This window comes from Gambusia affinis, linkage group LG08 (assembly GCF_019740435.1).
Source record: "Gambusia affinis linkage group LG08, SWU_Gaff_1.0, whole genome shotgun sequence".
Classification (NCBI taxonomy): domain Eukaryota; kingdom Metazoa; phylum Chordata; class Actinopteri; order Cyprinodontiformes; family Poeciliidae; genus Gambusia; species Gambusia affinis.
Genome location: NC_057875.1, coordinates 25,010,126 through 25,030,955, shown reverse-complemented (window position 1 = coordinate 25,030,955; position 20,830 = coordinate 25,010,126). Strand labels below are relative to the sequence as shown.

General features: G+C 41.1%; 2 protein-coding genes across 19 annotated transcripts in view; one reads left to right on the top strand and one right to left on the bottom strand.

Moving 5' to 3' along the window:
- Positions 1-11,610, top strand: part of ppip5k1b (diphosphoinositol pentakisphosphate kinase 1b) — a 53,259-nt gene extending 41,649 nt beyond the window's left edge. For 8 of the 15 annotated variants that reach the window (XM_044125505.1, XM_044125511.1, XM_044125508.1 and 5 more), the window contains 4 exons: positions 1,148-1,303; positions 4,300-4,437; positions 7,130-7,243; positions 8,188-11,610. In XM_044125505.1, coding sequence (XP_043981440.1) covers positions 1,148-1,303; positions 4,300-4,437; positions 7,130-7,243; positions 8,188-8,285 — 506 coding nt within the window. In that variant the 3' untranslated portion in view covers positions 8,286-11,610. The remainder of the gene's footprint in view (positions 1-1,147; positions 1,304-4,299; positions 4,438-7,129; positions 7,244-8,187) is intronic. The other 7 variants (XM_044125518.1, XM_044125509.1, XM_044125513.1 and 4 more) reach the window with 2 other exon arrangements.
- A 4,640-nt stretch (positions 11,611-16,250) lies between these two features.
- Positions 16,251-20,830, bottom strand: part of map1ab (microtubule-associated protein 1Ab) — a 65,465-nt gene continuing 60,885 nt past the window's right edge. For all 4 annotated transcript variants that reach the window (XM_044125496.1, XM_044125498.1, XM_044125497.1 and 1 more), the window contains one exon: positions 16,251-20,709. In XM_044125496.1, coding sequence (XP_043981431.1) covers positions 20,554-20,709 — 156 coding nt within the window. In that variant the 3' untranslated portion in view covers positions 16,251-20,553. The remainder of the gene's footprint in view (positions 20,710-20,830) is intronic.

Here is a 20,830-nt window from a genome sequence, read left to right as displayed (position 1 = left end):
GACATGCGGTGAATGTCGCCAGGCCGGGAATCGAACCTGCGACCACCGCCACGAGGACTAAGGTCTCAATGCGTGGGTTCTTGTTTGTGGTTTTCCCCCACCCCCAATCGACAACTTCTTACCACTCTCCCTGAAAAGCCAGAGTTGGGATGTTAATGACTAATAGTTATCCTAATTTTCTGACCCTGAGCTTTGGACGTCTGCAGCTCCTCCAGAGTTACCACGGGCCTCTGCTTCTCTGATTATCGCCCTGCTTGTCAGTCTACAGATGTGGCCTTGTCTCGATAGGTTTACAGTTTTGTCCTAAACCTGCAATTGGATCTGCTGGATATTATTTAAGGGCATCAGAGTAAATGGGGTTGGGAATAAATTACTGCTATGGAAGATATGATAGCAGATCGGATTTTTTGAGCTGTTCTGATTGCGGCAGAAAGAGCCGTATATAGGTCGCATTTGCCTGCCTTGAACTGGCTGATTCAAGTCCAGACTGCAACTCGATGGTAACGTTTGTGGTGGTAAACAATAGATCTTCAGGGAAAATCCCTCTAGAACTGGGGTGGGCAATCCCAGTCCTTGAGGGTCTGTGCCTCCCTGGTCCAACACACTAAAATAAAGTACCTGACTCACCTGCAGTCAGATTCTCCCGGCTCCTGTCAATGACCTCATTGTTTGACTCAGGTGTGTTGAAGTAGAGACACATTGAAAAGTTGCAGGAGACTGGCCCCTGAGGCCTGTAGTTGACCTCCCCTGCTCTAGAGGAATGTTGAAAACTTGGTGGTGATTGTTTCCTAGAAGTGCTGTGTGCCAAGAGGTCGGCTCCTGGCTGACGGGGCCAGACTGGTTTGGGTAGCTTCCTTCTCTTTACAACAGAAAACATCATTGGGAAATGGCTTTTTGTTTTTGCTGTTATCTTGGTCTGAAATTAGTTGTTTAACCTGAAAAATGGGAGCGTGACAACAAAACCAAAACAGAATCAGGACGTTTCTGTCAGTCGACACACTGAAGACCTTTGAGAAAACAGAAGTGGTGTCTCAGGTCTTCCTGTCTAAAGACGCCGTGGTTTCAGCTCCTCTCCTCCTGTTCCTCCTGCTGCTCCGCTGTGCTGTCATCTTCCTCCTCTCTCTGTCCTCTGCCTCTCCTCCCTCAGAGCCCTCAGATGAACTCGCTGAGCTGGCGCTGCAAGGGTTTGACCCTGTCGCCCTGGACAGATCCTTCTCCTATCACCTCCACCACTGCCCCTACCACCTGCGCCTCCTCAGGACCCAGCTGATCTGCGGCTTGGAGTTCTCCGACTGTCTCCACGGTCAGACCCTGTAGCCCACGCGCTTTCCCCCCTCTCCCCCTCCACGCCAGTCTTGCACCTTCGGGCCGCTACAGGCGAAAGATGGCTGCCGTCGACGCCTTCTGAGCTTTGCATCAGCTGTAGCCTCCTGCGTTGGCTGTCATGGCTTGGTTTCCTGCCTGTTGTTGTCTGTCTGGTTTTTCTAGCGGTAGGTCTGTTTCATGTCTCCCGTGTTAAAATCGCTTGCATGCTGACCGAGGAAGGCAGCATCGTCTTCCTCTCCGCATTTAGCTGACAAAATTTCGAATAATTTACAGAGCAGAAAATCAAATTAAAAAGTAGGGCTGAAACGATTAATTGCGATTAATCGGTGATTGAAATAATCAACTAATTTAGTAATCGATTAATCGTTAACTGAAAAAAAAGGCCAATTGAAAGAATAAAGCACTCAGACATGTGTAGGTAAAAACTGTAAGAAAAATATCTACATTTTTGCATTTGAGATGAAAACAACCTTCTTTGTCTGTCAGTATATTCTTTGCAGAACTTGTCAGGTGACGTAGTTTTACCAGGTTAAAATCCTGTAAGATATCTTAAGCGTCCTTTCCTATCCAGTTATTTGGTTAATCCAAAGTATAATCAACAGATCAGCCTTACACAGCATTAAGTCCAGTGGAGGAGATTGAGCTTTTAGATTCTTCCTTTGCTACAAATGACCAAGCGTTCACCAAAGGAATGCTATGTTCTTGCATTTTAGGCAATAAACTGTTTGTATTTTAAAAAAGAATATAACATTTTTGCATATTTTGATGTATTTCTAATATTGTATGAGAAAAGCTTAAGTGGTGCAAAATATCTGCAGAATGTGCCACATTTGTTATACGATTAATTGATTAATTGACAGAAAAAATACATTAATAAAATAGTTGTTAGTCACAGCTGTGATGAATTTGATTAAAAAGGGAATGGAAATAAAAGTATCGATTCACATTTGTACAGAAAAGTAGTAGAAATGTAATTCAAGGGATCTAAATGTAGGGGTGGAGAGAGCGTGTCGCTTGATCTCATTATTTCTTTTGTGAAAATAAACAATGGAGGACACCTCCGCTGCAGTGGGTTAAAGATTAAACATTTGCACGAACGATGGGAATTTCATTAAAAGACGGGCTTTAGTTGAACATTAAATCATAATGAAACCGTAGATACATTTGTCACCTTCAGCTGAGCTTAGAGCGACTTCTTTAGTTTCTACCAGCACAGAAAAAAGTGGAAGTGAATAAAGAGTAATGTAAGTGATGTACCGGGGAAATGGTTTTGCTTTTTCCATTGGAAGTGTTTAAAGCCTTGTTGACCTTTTATGTAGTTATCAGAGATGGAAATGAAAGTAAAGCCCTCTGTTCATTTATCAGAATCGATAAAATGAATGGGTACGAGGAAGGCCGATGCTCATTGCATTCTGATTCTCGGATGACACCGCCGCTCTCCCAGGAGGCTTCACGGCCAGGTGGCCCATGTTGGAGTGGATCGTCAGCTTCTGTCCTCTTCTGCTCTTTATCTGGTGCTCCTGTGTGAATCTTTTTTTGCAGCTGGTCTTATTGTATTGAGTCAGTGGAAAGAAAATGATCCTTTTGTTTTGGTCGGAGGCCAGACAATCCGGGTCAGCTGGCCCGAATGGAGATCAGAACCAAAATGACTTAATATGCAAGATGTGAGACTGAAACATATTTATGATTTATTTTTTATTGCCATGATTCATGGAAATGCTTAAAAAATTAAGAGTGAATTTGAAGAACCTGGGTGCTTTTGTTTTTGGAAATCAAATGGGGCCTTTGAGAAGTGATGCTTTTTTTTTTTGTTTGCATTTCGCTGAAAGGTTTCTAGTTGAGGCGGGAATCCCCCAGAGCATCGGTTAATTTAACCAGCTTTACTGATCCTCAACCAGTTTCAGAGATGAAAGCGCTCCGTCGTAGTGCCTGGATGCTGCGTTGGGTCACAACAGGGTCACATTTCATTCTTTTTTCTCTTCCTGTTTTCTTGATTTGGTATTTCGTACTTGTGATGTTGGTTCTGCTGATTTTTAAAGGTGGGTGGCTGTCATGACAGTTAATTTTTCTATTTAGTTTCAGTCTAGTCCTTACCAACGTTTGGTTTGGTTTTATTTTACAGTTGGCTTGCATTCACCTGATGCATTGTTTTTTAAAAATAGTTCAACTTTCCTCTGGATGATTACTACTTCCTCACTTCTCAATTCCTTTAAATACTAAATAAATCCAACTTTTTAAGTAAATTTTAAACTCTGACATTTCCCATTTCTCTACCTTCAAGTTCAAAAGCTCTGTTGTTCATAACCGTGACTACAACTTTAAGGTTAAAATAAATAAATAAATCATATAGTCACCTTAAAAAAATAATAGTTTTGGGGTTTTTTTTGTCAAAAATTATGTTTTGCAATAAGAATCACCACCTCTTAATCGCCAAAAGACGATTATTTACACCATTATTTTAGGAAGGTGACAGTGTTACTTTTGCCATATTTTCACTCGGGACTGAAACTCTTGTCCTCTGAGCTGTTTGCTCCAAACCTTTCATAGCACCTTCAAACTCAGCGTCATATACTGTAGTCATTGTGTTGCCATGGTTCCGGAGTACGCAACTCGTTCCTGCGTACCCACGACACAGCGTTCCCCTTAACTTTCACCGATTAACCGGTGAGAAAACTCACGGGTGTTTTTGTAACGTGGCTCTGATTAACCGAGACTCCTTGACAATCCTGTTGCCGTGTTGCCACATCTAACCGACCCTAAAAGGCCGTCTCGTCTCGTCTCGTCTCCTCCCGTCTCGACTCGCTGTAGCTCGGTTTTTCTGTTTTGGTTTTGGCATGGAGTGATCTAGCAGCTGCCTGAGGAAGAACCAATAAGCTCCGAGTTGGTTATTTTCCCCTCTCCTCTGCCTGCACCCAGTGAACTGGTACAGTGAAGCGTCTCTCTCTCTCTTTCTCTCTCCTGTTTAAACCGCAGGGTTCGAAGGCTGCTCTATGGTGCCCTCTATCTACCCGCTGGAGACACTGCACAACTCTCTCTCCCTGAAGCAGGTGGAGGAGTTCCTCAGCAAGGTGTGCGAGAGCAGCGGGGAGGCCCAGGCCAAAACCATGAAAGGTGGGTCTTAAGGACGCTCAACACTCCCTGATGTTGATGTTTGGAGACAGTTCAGCTCTGATACAACTTTATAATAAGTCTGACGTTAGAAAAGGCGTCAAAAACATGCGATTGAGCTGCTGCTGTTGTCTAGAGTTGTAGATGATGATGATGATTGTTTATGCCAGGTAACTTTATTTTCTTATCGAAATGATTTAATAAAGTTTAGTTTGTTTGATGAGGAAAATAAGTAAAAAGAGCTTTTTTTGAGCCAATGTAAACCTTGTTAGCAATAAATCAATTAATCATGATAAAATAAAATTCCCCCGATAATTTCCATTCTGAGGTTTAATATTTTTTGAAGAAATAATTTGTTTAGAGACTCTGTAATCCATTGTATTTATTTATTCATGGTTTTGATTGTGTGTTTTGATTTTAATTGATTTTATTTCCTGTTTTTTGTTGGGATTTTTGGGGGGATACTTGAACTATTCCACCTCCAGTGTAAAGTCTTCTTTACAGAATTACAGTTTATTAGTCTTTGAGTTGGTAAACGTGCATTATTGTGCCATTTTCAACATATTACTTAAAAATTCTCTCAAAACAACTTTATCATTTAGCCCAATAGTTACTGGAATAAGTTATCGTCCAGTAAAGTGTTTTACTGTGACAGGTCTGTTCCTGTAGGACAGGGGTGTCAAACTCCAGTCCTCAAGGGCCGCTGTCCTGCAACTTTTAGATGTGCCTCTGCTGCTCCACCTGAATAGAATAATTAGGTGATTAACAAGGCTATGGAGAACTGATCTACTCAGTAGAGCTGATTTTTTTGTTTTGTTTTTTTAGTAATGCTTTCTGTCATAATGACAAAAACACACAATTGCATCATGAACTGATTTGTTTTTACAATAATATATATTTGATAATGTATGTTGAAATCATCATTTTATGGACAAAAAGTGGGTGGGGTGATTGCTCTTGGGGAGCCCTGGTGGCCGCGATCGGTACCGCACGCTTCGCCGGTAATTTGAGCTGTGCAGAGCGCATCCAAACGTCCAAACCTCCGGTAGAAGATAAACAAGCAAAACAATGTCTCAATCAAAGACTTATCCTTCAGGGAGGAAGAACAGAAAAAAAGCCAAGATAAAGATTTGTTTAAATGTGTCTTGGTAATGTAATGTTTATAAAAAAAAGATTTGTAAAGCTGCTCATAGAAAATTAGCTTGATGGCGACCTGGGACGGTCCAGTTAAACAGCCAAACATTTGTGCTCAGGTCTTTGTGCGAAACTGAGTTTCAACTTGAAATGAGTTGATTCTCATCTCTGTATATTTCTGAGGTCGTTTGGCTTCAAAACGCCGTGTTTGATAACGTTTGATAAGATTAATTAAAACTTCTCAATGTTTGATATTGTCTAGCAAAATGTTTTTACGTCAGGCTACATGGCTGCTCCATTAATATATCAATGAGCTGCTCTAAGCTGTAGTTGGTGATATGATGTTTGCTGCTCCTAAAACAAACTGTATTTTTACATCAACTTATAAGGCATGTGAAACTTCTGTTAAAATCATTTCTAGGCTCAGAATCAACCCGGTACCGGTCCACATTCTCGAGGGAGAAAGACTCACCTGGTGTAAATTACATTTTTAGCTAGTGGAGTAACGCTTAAGAGAAATTAATCATAGAATGTCATGAATATGTGTGTATGGCTGCACCGATGGCAGTTTTCTGGCCAGTTATCGATCTTTAAAAAGCCTGACCTGCTGATTTTGGTTTTGGCCCATGCCAATTTTTTTTTGTCTGAAATGTTGCTAAATGTAGCAAGAAAGTCACTGAGTTGGCAACAGTGGGGGGAATATTGTTAACTGTAGATGTTCAGACATGACCTGGTTGGTCTGTCAGTCAAACCTCTCACTGCAGAGCAGAAGAGGACAGAGACTGATTTTTAAACATTTGCTGACGAAAATAAGATCAGTGGATAAGATGGGCTTCACATGTAAGTATCAGCAGATCACGATCCCCCAAAATTAACCCAGAAATCAACTGGCTGATAAATGTCTCCTAGATATACATGCAGAGGGTATAATGCAAACAGCACCATCAGAGATGCAGTAAGTTTATAGCAGGTGTGTGAATGATCTAATCGTCTAACTGTTGATTCCAGAAATCCCCATTGTCAGCAGAAATAAAGGGCCCCAAAACCAAATTTTGCGTATGGCCCCTCGGAGGCTTGGGCCGGCCCTGTTAATTATCCACGTTGATGTCGTTCAGATGCAACATGCATTAATGTTGGGGTTGTTTTTTTTCGACGAGCCCCAATGACCGCTAACTTTTAAGTGTTTTAAAGTTAAAAACACTTTCACCTTTAACCTCCTTGGTTCCTTCCACCTTTTCTGTCCCTCTCTGGTTTTACTTCACTCCCGAAAGCAGCGCAGCACACAGTCCATATTTTGTTGGTTTTTCAAAATAAAGCAAATTTACAAAGCTTCATGATATTTAAATTCATTTCAAACTCGTGATTTGCAAAGTATTTTTGCGTTTGTTTTTTTTCAGCCCCAGTTTTCTCCCCAGTAAACAGCTTGACTTGACATCGAGTCTCATTCAGTTCACATCTCTCCAGTCTGATCCAGATCCGTTTGCCGTAAACCAGTCAGATTTGAGTTCACGTCCAGGGAAAAGCAGAGCTTTTGAGCCTGACGTTTCTGTTTCTTCTGCAGCACTTTCTGGTTTGTTTGACTCTCAAAGTCAGACGTCTCTCTACAGCCCTCAGCAGCCTCTGTCCTCCTCCGGATCAGAGGCGTCTCTCCGTCCGCCGGGCCAGCCTCTGTGGCGTAAGTCTAACAACGTGTTGGTTTTTATAATGTCACACAAGAGGTCGACTCCTTTCGGATCCCTGAGGATGGATATCTGCACGGTGGCGCTTTTAGAGAAGCTCCAATCTAAGTTAAATGCATAACACAAAGTAGGACATAATCATAAAGTGCAAGGAAATTTGATTTTTTGTTTGGTTAAAAAACATAAAGTCAACAAATCAAATGTCACCAGCTCCTTTAAGATGTCTCCTAAATGTTAAAGACCAGCGGCTCAAAAAGTGGGCTAGCACGGCACTAGGCCTGTGGGCGCCGTGCTAAAAGGGGCGCCAAAATAAAGGCAGAGAAATAATTGGCATTTCTGTGTCTTTTTCTAGTTACCAGCTGTTTGTGTGTACAAACAGCAAACATGAATATTTGAGCCACAAACTCTCCTCTTTGAAGCTAAATCGTTGCAATAGGAACGTTGTTGCTGACCAGAACTTTGTAGAAACACCAGAACCGTTTCAACAACCCAGTTCATCCCTCTGAGCTGTGACTCGTTTCATTGTTTTTCTTCTCCTCATGATGCCGCCGCCTGCTTCCTGTTGGTTTTTGATTCCACACTGTTGATTTTTGAAGTACTTGTTGATAGACTTTCCTGCTTTACTCACTTCTTCTCCTAACAGCCTCTGTTTATATCTTTCAGAAAAGTCTTTTTATTTTTTCCTTTTGTTCCCGGGCCTAAATAATGACTGTGTAACTTAAAATTTTTTTTTTTTAACATTTGACATTAGAGCTAAATCATTTTAGAATCTGGTGAAGGTCATTTCTAAAACTTGATGGTGTGTTTATCGGTTGGTCGGTGTATAAAATCATCATATCAGATAAGATACTTGTTTTAAAAAAATACATATGCATATTTCTGTACATTTTGTGGCTTTCATCTTCCTGTTATTTATTTATTTTTTTGTCTTCCTGAGCAGACGGCAGCATCCCATCCAGCGCCGTGTCCAGCGCGGGCCCCTCGTCCCCGACCACAGACACCTCCGGCCTCGGCCTCAACTTCAGCTTCAGCGAGTAGCTCCGCCTCTCCGAGCGACCAGAAAACCACGGCGCCGCTGAGGAGGCCGTGCGAAGGACGTGTCAGAGTTTGCTTCCTCTTTACGTTTTAAACCGGAGCCGTTGGGCTCTGAACCAACGACACATTTCCACTGAGGAACACTCTGAGCGCGTCACACCAGCTTTCACACACACACACACACACACGCACACCTGTGCCTTTCATACGTTTTTCAGTGCCGTCGCATCAAGTGCCTGCTTACTTTTTTTTTCTTTTTTCCATTTCAAATTTACCAAATACGTTGAGCTAAAAAGCTTTAAACATTTTTTTTTATTTTTTATTCTGTGCCGTCATTAACATTTACCCCAGAAACCGACTGTCAAAGGAACCTCCTGCTGTGTGGATCAGTGACGTGCGGTGAGGTTCAAAGCTGGTGAGACACTGACTTAATCGTAATCAGATTTACAAATATAGACCCCCTGCATGTTATTGTTTACATAAGGAACTTTCGCGCATGCGGACAACGCTGGAGGGCAAAAACACTATTATTTAACACGTCATCCAGAGCCGCGCTATTTCGTGCTGTGTGCCACAGCAAAGGCAAAAACCATTAAAGTACAACTCAAAACCACGTCTTTCTCGCTTTCTGCATAGGCCAGGCTATGCACATACTTGTTGCCATAGAAACTCACAATAACGCCCCTACCAAAAGCACTGAAATATTCCCCACACAAAGAGCAGAACATTCAGTCTGTTGCAGTAGTATGGTTTTAGGCATAATGTTTATTTTGCGATTGTTAATAAGTGATTGATGTGGTAAGAGGAGAAAACTATAAATATAATCACAACACTTGACTTTGCTGTATGGCTAGCAGTAAAGTGGAGTGACTTTGTCTGGGATCGTGAGCGCCCCCTGCCATGAGGCAAGAGAACTGCCTGCCTCACCTCGACTGTTCTCTGACGTTTCTGATCGATCCTCAGCTCTCGAAACAGGTTACACAAACACAGCTGGTGACAAAAAACACTTTACATTATATACATGAGCTAAATTATGAAAAATCAGCTCATTTATTTAGTGTTTTTTAACCATTTTATTGGCGACGTACAGACAGGAGGAACATGCTCTCATATGGCAGCCAGTGCAGTTAGTGAGAGGTTGATCAGCTGCTGCTGCCTCACTGGATTCGCTTCCCAGCATTTGAATGGGAAAATGCAAGAATTCAGTGATTTTGAAGAAAAAATAATCAGAATGGGTTAAGTGAAATGAAAAATAGGTACTTTATGATACAAACCACAGGGTGAAAATCTAAATTATTTTATCATTATATTTTTCCATGATGACAGGTGAGGCTCTGCCTCAGTTCCCTCTCCTGGCCTCACGTCACTGATGTGGATTTCCCCAGACTGGCATCGGACACATTTGATCAGTTTATGCCAACAACACAGTCACATCAGAATCTTTACACTTTTTTCCTCCCCGTTTCTGTTTGCTACTAGAGTTTTAGACCTCTGTCCTTCCAATCATGGTTTCACTTTAATTCATTTGTTCTTTTTGACAAAGGTGCAAATTACGATATTTCAGACTGAAAGCCAATCAGAGGTTACCCTGTGAACTCATGAAGTCAGATCACAATGATGAATTGTATTTGTGTGATTAGTAGTTTCTTCATATTGACCAAAACAACGTAGGTTTTGATTTTTTTAAGGTTTTGTTGTCGTTTTGTTACAGGTTTCCTCTGTAATATTCACACCACTCTGATTGATCCATTATTCACTCATGTATATCTGCTGTTCATTAGAAGCAAACATATTGTAAATGTGCCTTTTTTTTCTTTTTTCTTTAACCAAATCATGTCAGGTAATCAGAAAACAATGCAGTGTTGGAATTGAAGAAACCACTAGTTTAGGGTTAATCTGACAGCAGAATTAGGAATGCTTTCTGTTCTGCACAGCTATTAAACTATAATGAGGTCTCGTGGTCTTCGCTTACTTTCTCTGGCGTCTCATTAGTCATAAACGGACTGGAGTTTTCTCCTGCTTTATGAAGTAGCGTAGCGCTTAGCTGGCTAAAGAAAGATGGCTGCTCTTTCTTCACGATAACAATCAATTTAGTTGTTTTGGAAATGAAGATATTCCCAGACTAGAGGAAGAACCACCCATCCCCGTTATGTTACGCGGTAACTCTGTTTAGCAGTTAGCAAAGCTAGCAGTAGCATCTCTGATAACCAGCTAATATAAGTTTTTTACTGTTCTGCCATGGAGCAGAATATTTAACTGGTCTACGGTAGAACAGTTAAATGTATTATATGTTGTACAATCACTAGAACTATAAAAGAGGTGTGCCTAACAGAAGGGCCATGTCCAATGAACTGGGTAAGTCCAGCTCATTCAATGCTGCGTCATAGCAGCAGCTATGCTAGCTAGCAGCAGGTCAGCCATTTTCTCTTTTTCTTTCTCCAAAGAGTTTTTGTGGCGCTAGTGGCTCGTATTTTTGCGACAGTAGACAGACAAGAAGGAGGGCGAGGAGAGGGGGGAAGACATGCGGAAAAGGTCGTCGGGACCGGGAGTAGACCCGCGAGTCGAACCGTCGCGGACTGAGGGCTCCAAATGTGGGGCGTGTTAACCCCCTGCGCCACCACAGCACGCCCCGGGTCAGCCATTTTCTAATCAGCCTACTACGTTTCCCCACTGGTTGAACACATACAGGTCAGTTGGAAACTGTGATTTTCTGTTTATTAAAGGAAAATATGTCAGACCTGCACACGGAGGAGGGGGAACATGTGGCCTGAAGTTACAGAAGCTATAATATAGCAATAATAATATAATAGCTTTGCTCCAAAACTATCAGATCCAAAGTTGAATTTAAGCTGAATTTAAAGCATCTGAATTTTTTTGGTGCCTTGAAAACAAAGAACAGCATCTGTTTTACTCTGACCAAAGTCTCCTAACTTTACACTTTGATCTCTTTTTTTTTTTGCGAGCTTTGCTTCAGCCTGTTAAAGCTTAGACAGAACCTCACGCAGCAGAAAATCTTCTCTATCTCAGCTGAAACTGAAATGTTTCCCAAAACTTTGAAAAATCTGCTGTAGCATCAGATTCTGATTTTTTTATGATTTTGTTTGTTTTGTTTTTTTTGTTTTTATTTAATGAGGTCTGTTAGATTTGCTTGTTTTACAGCTGATTTGTTTACTCTATTGTTTTAATGTCTGCCAAAGAAATTGTGTGTTTGATTTGCTTCAGAGAAGCAGAGTGGAGCTGTAAAAGTTGGTAAAGCTGTCCAGGTCAGGTTGGTGATGCCGGACAGATGAAAAGTGTTGATAATAAAATAAAAATGATGTCAAATTGAGCCTGCTGTTTGTGTCCATAGAGCAGCCGACCAAATGTTAACGGCCCTGTTACACTCTGGACTTTCCACGTTGTGACCGATGGGCCAGAGTCCAGACACAACAACCTGTTATTGCTCTTCCACAAACAGTTGCAGCTCCTTTTCTCCATCCGTTGTCCCCCATTTCTGCAATTTTTTTTGTTTCAGTTTTACGTCAATCCTCCCCTCCTGTTTTTGCTTCACCTCAGATTATTTTCCTCCTTTTCTCTCCATCATCTATCCCTCGTTTCGGTTCACCCTCTCTGCCATCAACCGTTTCTGGCTTCAATACTTCTCCTATTTTCACTCCCACTTGTCTCCCTTTTTTTTATCCTTTACTGACTATATCCACTGCTCTCATTCCACCTGATAACCACAGTCTCCTCTCCTCTCTCTGACATATCGACAAAAATGAAAGCTCATCACCTCCAACTATAAACCCCTCAAACGTCTTCCAGCTAACCCTACCATACACCACAATATTGGAATCCTGATATCTTGCGTCTGAAAACTGGGCTGTCACGAATGAAGACCAGGTGACTTTTAAAGATCATGTTGCCTCCGTCTCTCGTTTGTGCCGCTTCGCATCGTTAAACACAAGAAAAGAATCAACATTCCCAGGCAGCTGAGGTCATGTTCTACCACCTAGAATATGGATATTTTGCAACTTTGTTCTTGTAAAAGTACGAGAATAACGTCATACGAGAATAAAGTCACTTAAGAGGAGACTTTTGAATTCTATTGTATTATTTAGACTTTATTCTCAAAATTGACTTTATTGTTGTATTAAAAAAAAAATTTTTTTCTTTACATTTCCAAGCGTGACTCTAATATTCCACAGTGACATTTCCTGGATGACGAAATGAGTTGTCAGCTGCTAATCCACCTCATTTGCGTTTGCCCTTCCTTTTTAAATCTCTGACTGGGCTTTATGAACCTGAATATCTTCCTTCTATGTAGCTTATTGTTACTTCTGATATTAACCGCTAACGTCGTCTCTATTGGCAAAGTACCTTTAAATGAAAGTGTCCAACAAATATCTAAACATTTTTCTCATTTCCACTTGTTATTTCCCGTCTAATCTCAGTTTCTCTACTTGTGTTACGTCTTTGTTTCTATTCTTGCTCAAATTCAACCTTTGTTGATTCTGCTGCCGTCTTGTCCTCTCAACTTTTTCTCATCCTCTGCTTTTGATTTCAGCCCTTGGTTGTTTATTTTTTTCTCCTCCCAACCTCCATACCAACAGAACAGAGTGGACCTCCTACATCTTTCTTACCTCACCCCATTTACCTCCTCCTCTCTAAATCTCCTTTAACAACAGTGATGACTCATGCTGTCCCCTGTTGCTCCTGTGCGTTGCCATGGGGACACCCCCACATCTAATTGACTCCTCCTGAGGGACTGAATGGACAGACAGAGACGGCCGACTCACCGGAAGTAAAAAAAAAAAAAATCCCTGATGTCATTCTGTCTGGGAAACACAAACACGGCAGTGAGCTCATTCGGCTCCGACGTTTAGCGCCGCAGATCCTTCAATTTACTCCCTTAACGATGCGACTGCTGTTTTCCAGCAGGTCGTCCTGAGAAGCCTAATCAAAGAGCGGTCGCTTCCCACCAGGTTTGAAGAGCACTTTGTCAAAGCAGAATGGATTCTAAGAGGCTTATCAAAAGCTGATTTCATTGGAGAAACGCTGCCAGGACAGGTGCAGGGTGAACAAACTCTGAGGAAATGAAACACACTGAAAAGCCTTGAGCTTTTGTAAATACCTTATCCATAGGATAGTGACTAAATATATATATGTATATATATATATATATGTATTTTCTAAAGCCTTGAAAAATTATTTGTATGTCTTGAATTTTTTTGACCTTATGTGGAAACTTAAATCCACATAATGACACTGAAAAATCGCCACAGTAGAGCACGGCGGTGGAAGCAGCAAGACGTGAGAAAGTGAGGTAATCCTGCAATCCTGGAAGAGAACCTGTTGGAGACTGGGACACATAATTAGAGTAAGTCATATTGTTGGAAAGGCCGAAGAAAAGTGGGAAAAGTTTAAAATCAGTGGTGTGGGTCTCCATCCAGACTAGCTGAGCTTGAGTTGTTGAAACTCTGCATCATTACCTGTTTCCATTACAAACCTGCACAAAACTGATATTCTGCTAATGTTAAAAAAACAACAACCCCAAAGCAAAACAATTTCACTATTGTGATGTTTCCATTTATCGAGAACATTAATTAAAATCACACCTAAATAAGTTATATTAACAAAAAAAACCATGGTGCGCCATCATCCTCCTACCACTTCCTGTTTTCTTCGTCTTTTCTGCCTCTATCAACATCCTGTTGTTGATCATGTGACTTGTGTGATGCTTTAAAAAAAAAAAGTGCTCACCGCAGTTCGCAGTCTAGACTAGTTTCGTCCGGAAAAACCACCTCATTCTGGCGAAAACCTTATCATTAATTTCTTTAAATTGCCGTGTTTTTATTAAGCAGATTTATTTTGAAAATGTCAAATTGCGCAATGATATGATCAATGTGAACGCCGTTCCGAAACGCATTAAAGTTTCTGTTTGTAACCTGATAAAAAAAAGATCAAGAGGCAGAAATTATTTTCAGATTCATGTATTTTTTTAAAATCTTAGCCTGTAGATGTCACTGATGGGTGGCCATCAAAAAAATGCTACATAATCCTTTAACTGTTGGCATCAACTAAAGACTTCAAACCCTAAATTGAGAAATTTCTCCATTTCTATATCTGAGCCAGTTCAGTCTCCTCTCACAGCCTCTCTCTCTGTTATTATAAAGTTAAAATGTTCTTCGGTCACTAAACTATTACAGGGTTACAGACAATGATGGAAAGGTAAAATTACTCTTCAGCCTGTTGAATTTCATTAAAAGCTCCCTCTCAACTTTTATCTCCATCTTTTGTTTCATTGGAGCATAAATAAAAGACCTTTTTTTTATTTAAGAGGCAATTATGTCTTAAACTCTTGACTTTCATTCTGTGGTGAATTAACTGAAGAGGAGGAAGAATTAAATGGGAGCCGCTGCTCGTCATCCTGAGTTATTTCCCCTGGACAGTTTGACATCGAGTCATGCAGTCCTGGCACCAATCAGGGTTTCCTCATAGTACTTCATCTAAATGTACGGGAGAGGAAAAGAGAATGGAAAAGTTTTTCATTACAGGCTTCACACACAAAAGAAGCACTTAAGACATTCAAATTGGAGGCTTTAGTAAAATCGTGGCTTGACTGAGAGCTCCGTAGAATAAGCAAACATTTGCATCCATAGCCGTGTTTCCTGATCTGCTTTGTCTCATCCCGTAGATGATTGGATGAAAATTACAGATGGTGTTTCTACCGCTCCACAACAGGCACAGAACCCCTACATATGACTAGGGAACAGGACTGGATTCAATTCTCAAAAACGTTTATCTTGCATGGTGTCGTAACCAGATGATCAATGTGCCTTCAGAGTCGTCGATGATGGTGAGGCTGTGAAGAATCTCAGTGAATCTGAAGTTTCATAACATCCTAACAGCTGTTATGAGACACTGCTAGGATGGACAGTAAAGATGATATTCTGCAGTGCCATGTCCTGGATGATACTATCGGTTGCTAATCCTCATCATTTGCTTTAGCCACTCATCTTTAAATTTCTGTCTAGCTAAATGGTTAGAAACCCGGGCAACGAGATGTTGGGACTCAAGTTTATGATGCTGAAAAAGAATATTTTTGTAATCGAGTACTCTATAGAATATTTTAATGAGTAATCGGATCTCTCTCTCTCTCCTTCGTTCTTCACTATTCCTAGCCTTTGCTCCAAAACCGTCATGACAACAGAAAAGCTGTTGTAGTCCAACCATCGCAACACACAATTCGATAGCTTGTTTGCCCCCAAACCCTGACGAAACGGCGAACAATTCAACGTCATCCTGCCAGCACTTTACAACAACTCATTGGTGGAAGTGAGAGCGCTGCCCATCACTAATAACGATCCAGGCGGAACACGATGCGCTACATAATAAAACACAATTTAACGAAGCTTCGAGAAAATTTAATAATCGAGGTACTTGAATCATTCGAGGAATCGTTGTAGCCCTAGATATGATTCTTTCCCACTGTGACGGACGGAAGAGACGGTTTGAACCTCCTCTCCTCTCTCTCTCTCTGCTCCGCATCCACAGAGCCTCATTTCAGCTCCTCTCCGTTGCTTTGTGGTTGTACTTCAGTTATTATGTGAGCTTTTGAGATGCTAATCAGCTGCTCCCAGTTGTAAAAACAATACCTTGTGGCCGTGGTTACGCATGGCACAGCCAGGAACGCAGCAGTGGATGGAAAAACCCATTTGGCGGACCAAAATAGAACAATGATGACCTTCTCTGGAATTTGTTTATCCAGATTTTTCCAATGGTGCAAACGGCGGGATCCTGTTCCAGTGCGAAGAGGGCGGGCCTCAAGGAAAGAGTCGACCAAGTCAATGTCAGAGGAGCTACAGAAGATGAGTGGGCTCTTCTTTTTTTCCGCCTTGAAATTACTTTTAAAAACTCAGTTCCTGTTGATGACCTCTCCTTAGACGTATGAAAAGGGCGCTCTAACAGAACAGATAGAGACACGGATTAGATTTCAATGTAGTTTAATTGATGATCACCAGGCTGTTTCCCTTTTACAATGGAGCTGCAGTAGTTCTAGTTTTACCAGTCAGATTTAAAGAGACAGAGAGATATTTGATATTGCACATAGGAAGAAAAAAAAAACAGAATCAAGATTAACACAATGCAAAAAAAAAAAAAAAAAAAAAAAACCCAGAGAGAGAATCAAACAGAACTACCAATACAGCGTCTTCTTAACAACATATTATAGGGCAAACAATAAAAGCACAGCCCAAGATTATATTACTGTAGTTCATGTCAGTACCAGTTAAGACAATAAGCATTTTTTTCTCAAATATACCTCTTTAAAATAGCGTTGTTTTTTTAATTATTATTATTATTATTATTATTATTATTACTATCTTCATGTTAAACAGTTACATTCAGGATTATAACTAAATAAATCACATGCAGAGAGATTAGATGGACAGATGACACCAGATGCTGATTCTGAAATCTTCTAACGCAGCCATGGACGTGACACGGAACCGAAAGATGCACTTTGTTCGTCCTTTCTGTAGATTGACGGTATTTTTTTTTTGTGTGTGTGTTTTTTCAGGAGTTTGTATGAGCTTGTTTGTCACTGAAGTTGGTTTCATAAGACAGGGCAGTTTAGTTTTCTGTCAGGTCTGTTCGTCCGGAGCGATCTGTAAAGATCTGGGTTCAGTAGGTTAATAGAACGTGTGGCTCTTCTGTTTCCGTCTGTATGGGTTCTGGAGTCTGCATGTGTTTCAAGTCATATTCAGGAAAAAGTTGCAGCTGCAGTTATCATTTATCTGTTATTTATTTAGTGTAATTCACATGTTTGTAGTGGGGGAAAAAATATAAGCTTAAAGGTTTTGTTGTTCCTGAAACAGGAAAAAAAAAAATCTATTAATCTACCTTTAATTTTTATCTAAACTGGTGGAGAAAAACCACCTTTTTTTTTCCTCGTTTTTGTTTTTAATCCAGCAGCATTCATGTGGTCGTACCAACTCTACATTCAGAAAAGGAAAACAGATCTCCTGTACAGAGCATTTTAGGTGAAGGTGAACAGTTCATTTCACAGCATTCTCTTACAGCCTGGAGAACCCCAAGGCCAAGTATTTGGAATCTGCCAACTTAAAAAACAATATCTTCACAACAAATCATTGCAACAACTCAAACCATCCATATTACCTAATGCACGCATTGAAAAAAAAAAAAAAAGCAGCTTTCTTTCCCTAACTAACCACATTTTCAAAATAAGCAGTGAAATCGACCTTTTCTCAGAAACATTAAGGTATTGTTTTTGACCCTTCACTACACCCCCCAGTAAACCATCTGCTTCAAAAATAGGACAGTTTATTTGTGCGTTCCCAGCTTTTTTTTTTTTTTTTTTCCCCTGACTGGCATCAAAATGACAAATTCATCAACAGTGGGATAAAATAAGCTGTCTTCTTCCTGAAGCATCACAAGTACAGACAAAGATTACAATGAATAGACATGAGATTATGCATCAGCCATCTTTGATTTAAGACTAAAGGACAGCAGGTGGAGCACACAGGTTTGGAAGATGAGGTATACAGCGCTGTTTATGAGCCAGTTTTACAGCAAAGGAAATTGGCACTGGTATCCCGCTAGCATGAGGTAGCAACGATGCGTTGCCTTCTGTGGAGTTGTTTCAAAATGTGCAAGCCAAGAATAGTTTCTTGTTCATAAAATGTAAAAGCTGTGACAACAACAAGGTTGCTTAAATAGTAGCTCCTGATGGCAGCAGAGGTTTTTGATCAGGGTGACGTGGCTGTCCACCCAGGGTAACATGGCTTGGGGATGCCTAAAGCACGCAACAAAAAAACAAAAATGAGTTTTCCTCTGCTTATTTGCTTCTCCAGTCAGAGTGGGGGACTCCATAGTGTTCCAAAATATGTATGCAATGCCAGAAAGTATGAGCAACTTTCTGGTATTGGTCGGTGACAGGTCTTTAAGTTGAAAGGTTAATTCATTGTTTTTAAAAGACTTGTTACCATATTTGAACATAGTCATTCAACACACTTTGACTGATCAAATCTATTGAAGAACATAATTTGCGGTTCATGAAACTTTTTAATTCTACTTGTGAGGACAGTTATCCTTTCACTGCTTTTTTTGGCGTCAGGATTCCCTTTGATTGAGACAAATCTTGAAAACATGGTGAAGAAAAATTCAACTTGCGACACCCAAGGCTATCATCACCAATGATTTTACTTCCTGAAGGGTTGCAAAATGAAATACTGGGTTTGCAGAATTGTTTTATATGGAGTTTGGGGGCTTGTCCGGGGTGACATTAGTGCCAGAAACGTCACTGCTTCCTGTTCAAAGCTCAGGATTGAATCAATCTTTGACAAATAGCAGACAAAAGGACAAAAATCTAAACGATGGAAGGCAAAAATATTGGCTGAAATGTAATTCTTATTTAAGCAAAAAATTAAATTAAAGTGCCTCTTTAACTCTCCAAACAACTTGCATATCCGTTAAAATTATACTATTCTAAAACATCTGGTTGTGAACCAGCAGAGAAATCTGCAGTGCTCTAACAGAAATGTAATCACCTATAAAGAAGAAAAATCATTTAGTCTAATTAAAAATGTCCGGCCTATGTTCACGCACACAGTCCTACACCTAACCCATTCCTGCATTTCAACAGTGTCCGGTACAGCCACAGAAAAATCATTCATGCTCAGGCTTTATAACATTTCCTGGGAATTACAACACGCAGTTATTTTCTATAGAGATTTTGCTCCGTGTCGTTACGGTTGGGGGGAGGGAACATCTCGTTCTTGCATATTTTTTGACTCTACAAATGAATTATCTCCTGTGACAACAATCTGCACCTCAACGGCAAACAACGTTCAACATTTAAACTCTCCTCTCGCGCTTCAGAAAAGTGCGTTTGTATTTGGTCTGACGTTCCTCTCCACGACGACGTGGATCCAGCCTGGGTTGGGAAATTCAGCTCTTTTGTTTTAGAAAAGTGTGTGCAGTCAACTCCGTATGATATTCTCCAAATACGGCGTGAATGTGCGTTGAATAATTTTTTATTTGAAAGTTGTGTCGGTTTGACTCGCCCTTGTTTGTGGCTCTGCTTCAAAATGGCTGACGCGTCCCTAAAATATCCCCGCTCTCTGAAAGCCCCACCTAAAGGCACGTAGAGTAAGAGCAGCCTCCCACAGCACCCTTCACACGTTTGTTTTTCTCGTAAAATAAAGCCAATCACACAAATATTGCAGTTTCCAGCGCCATATTGTTCCCAGTCATGGGGCCGCGCAGAAGAGCTTTGCTACATTTGCCACAGGCCACTGCCTGTTTCCCCCCCACATCCCTTTGCCGTTGTGTTGACAGAAATGACTTAATGTGACTGAACATAAGGAGACGACAACAATGTTTCACCTTCTTCTCACTTCGTTTGAAATTTACTGCGCTGATAAACAATAACTCTAAACGCGTACCGGAGAAATACGGCAAACAGAGACAACCGTCTAGATTTAACGAAGCGTCACGTGAATCATGTCGAAGCGCTCCTCTGCCTGGCGCCTACACAGATTTCACTTGAGCACAGACAGCCGAAGACTGAAGTAACCTATCAACACCCGAGGGCTGACTAAAGAGAGAATTAACCCTATGCAGCTCGCTGAAACCATCAGAGCTACGAATGCAAGCATCATGCAGCGGCTAATCTGTGAAAGCCAAGAAAAAAAAAAGTTTCAAAAAGAGCCGACAGAGGGCAGAACCTCCTACAACTTCAACCACAGAGGACGGGTAGGAGCAGTTTTAGTCACAAAACATCTATTTGTGTCGTTAAGATCATACAAATGCTACTGAGCTGAGAGCTGCATTGGAGAAGGATGTGTTGTGTTGTGTAGAGACGAGAGCTTCGAATGATGTGTTCATGGTAACGGTGGCTGTGCAGTCTGTTAGCGGGTCACTGTTTAAGCAAATCATGTTGGAAAATTCTGCGTTTATTTAGATCTCAAAGGTGGTTTTTTGGGGGGGGAACAGATTTCCAATCGGTGCTCGTCAGTGGTTGGGTTTTTAAATGCTCTTGAATGGGATTGAAGCTCCAAAACCGTGTCAAGGTCAGCGAAGAAACTCACAAGCGTTATTTTGCGTGCTAACCCCAACTATTACAAATCGCAGGCCTGGGAGTTTTCAGCGACTGATTGTCACGATGAGAAACTTTTGAAGAGCGCTGCTTGCTCTCGCTCAAAATCCGGACGATGAGAGGGGACGGCGGCGGGATGAGACGAGGAGTGGGCCGAGGGAAGGATGAAGCTCAGAACTCGATCTTGCAGGCGGGGAACGACTCGTCCTGCATGACGACGGTGCTGCTGGAGGCTAGAACCATGATGTTTAGGTCCTGCTGTCTCTCGTGGGTCTGCTGGTACCAGTCCCGGGTAACCTCTGTGTCATGAGTCGGTATGACTGTCACCTGTCAGCACAATTGGGTTGTTTAATGAGAGACACAGGGGGGAACGTTCTGCACTTTGCAAAGTATCTGGACGTTTTAGTCAATATTGCAACCAATAATTTCAATGAATTTAAATTTCCTT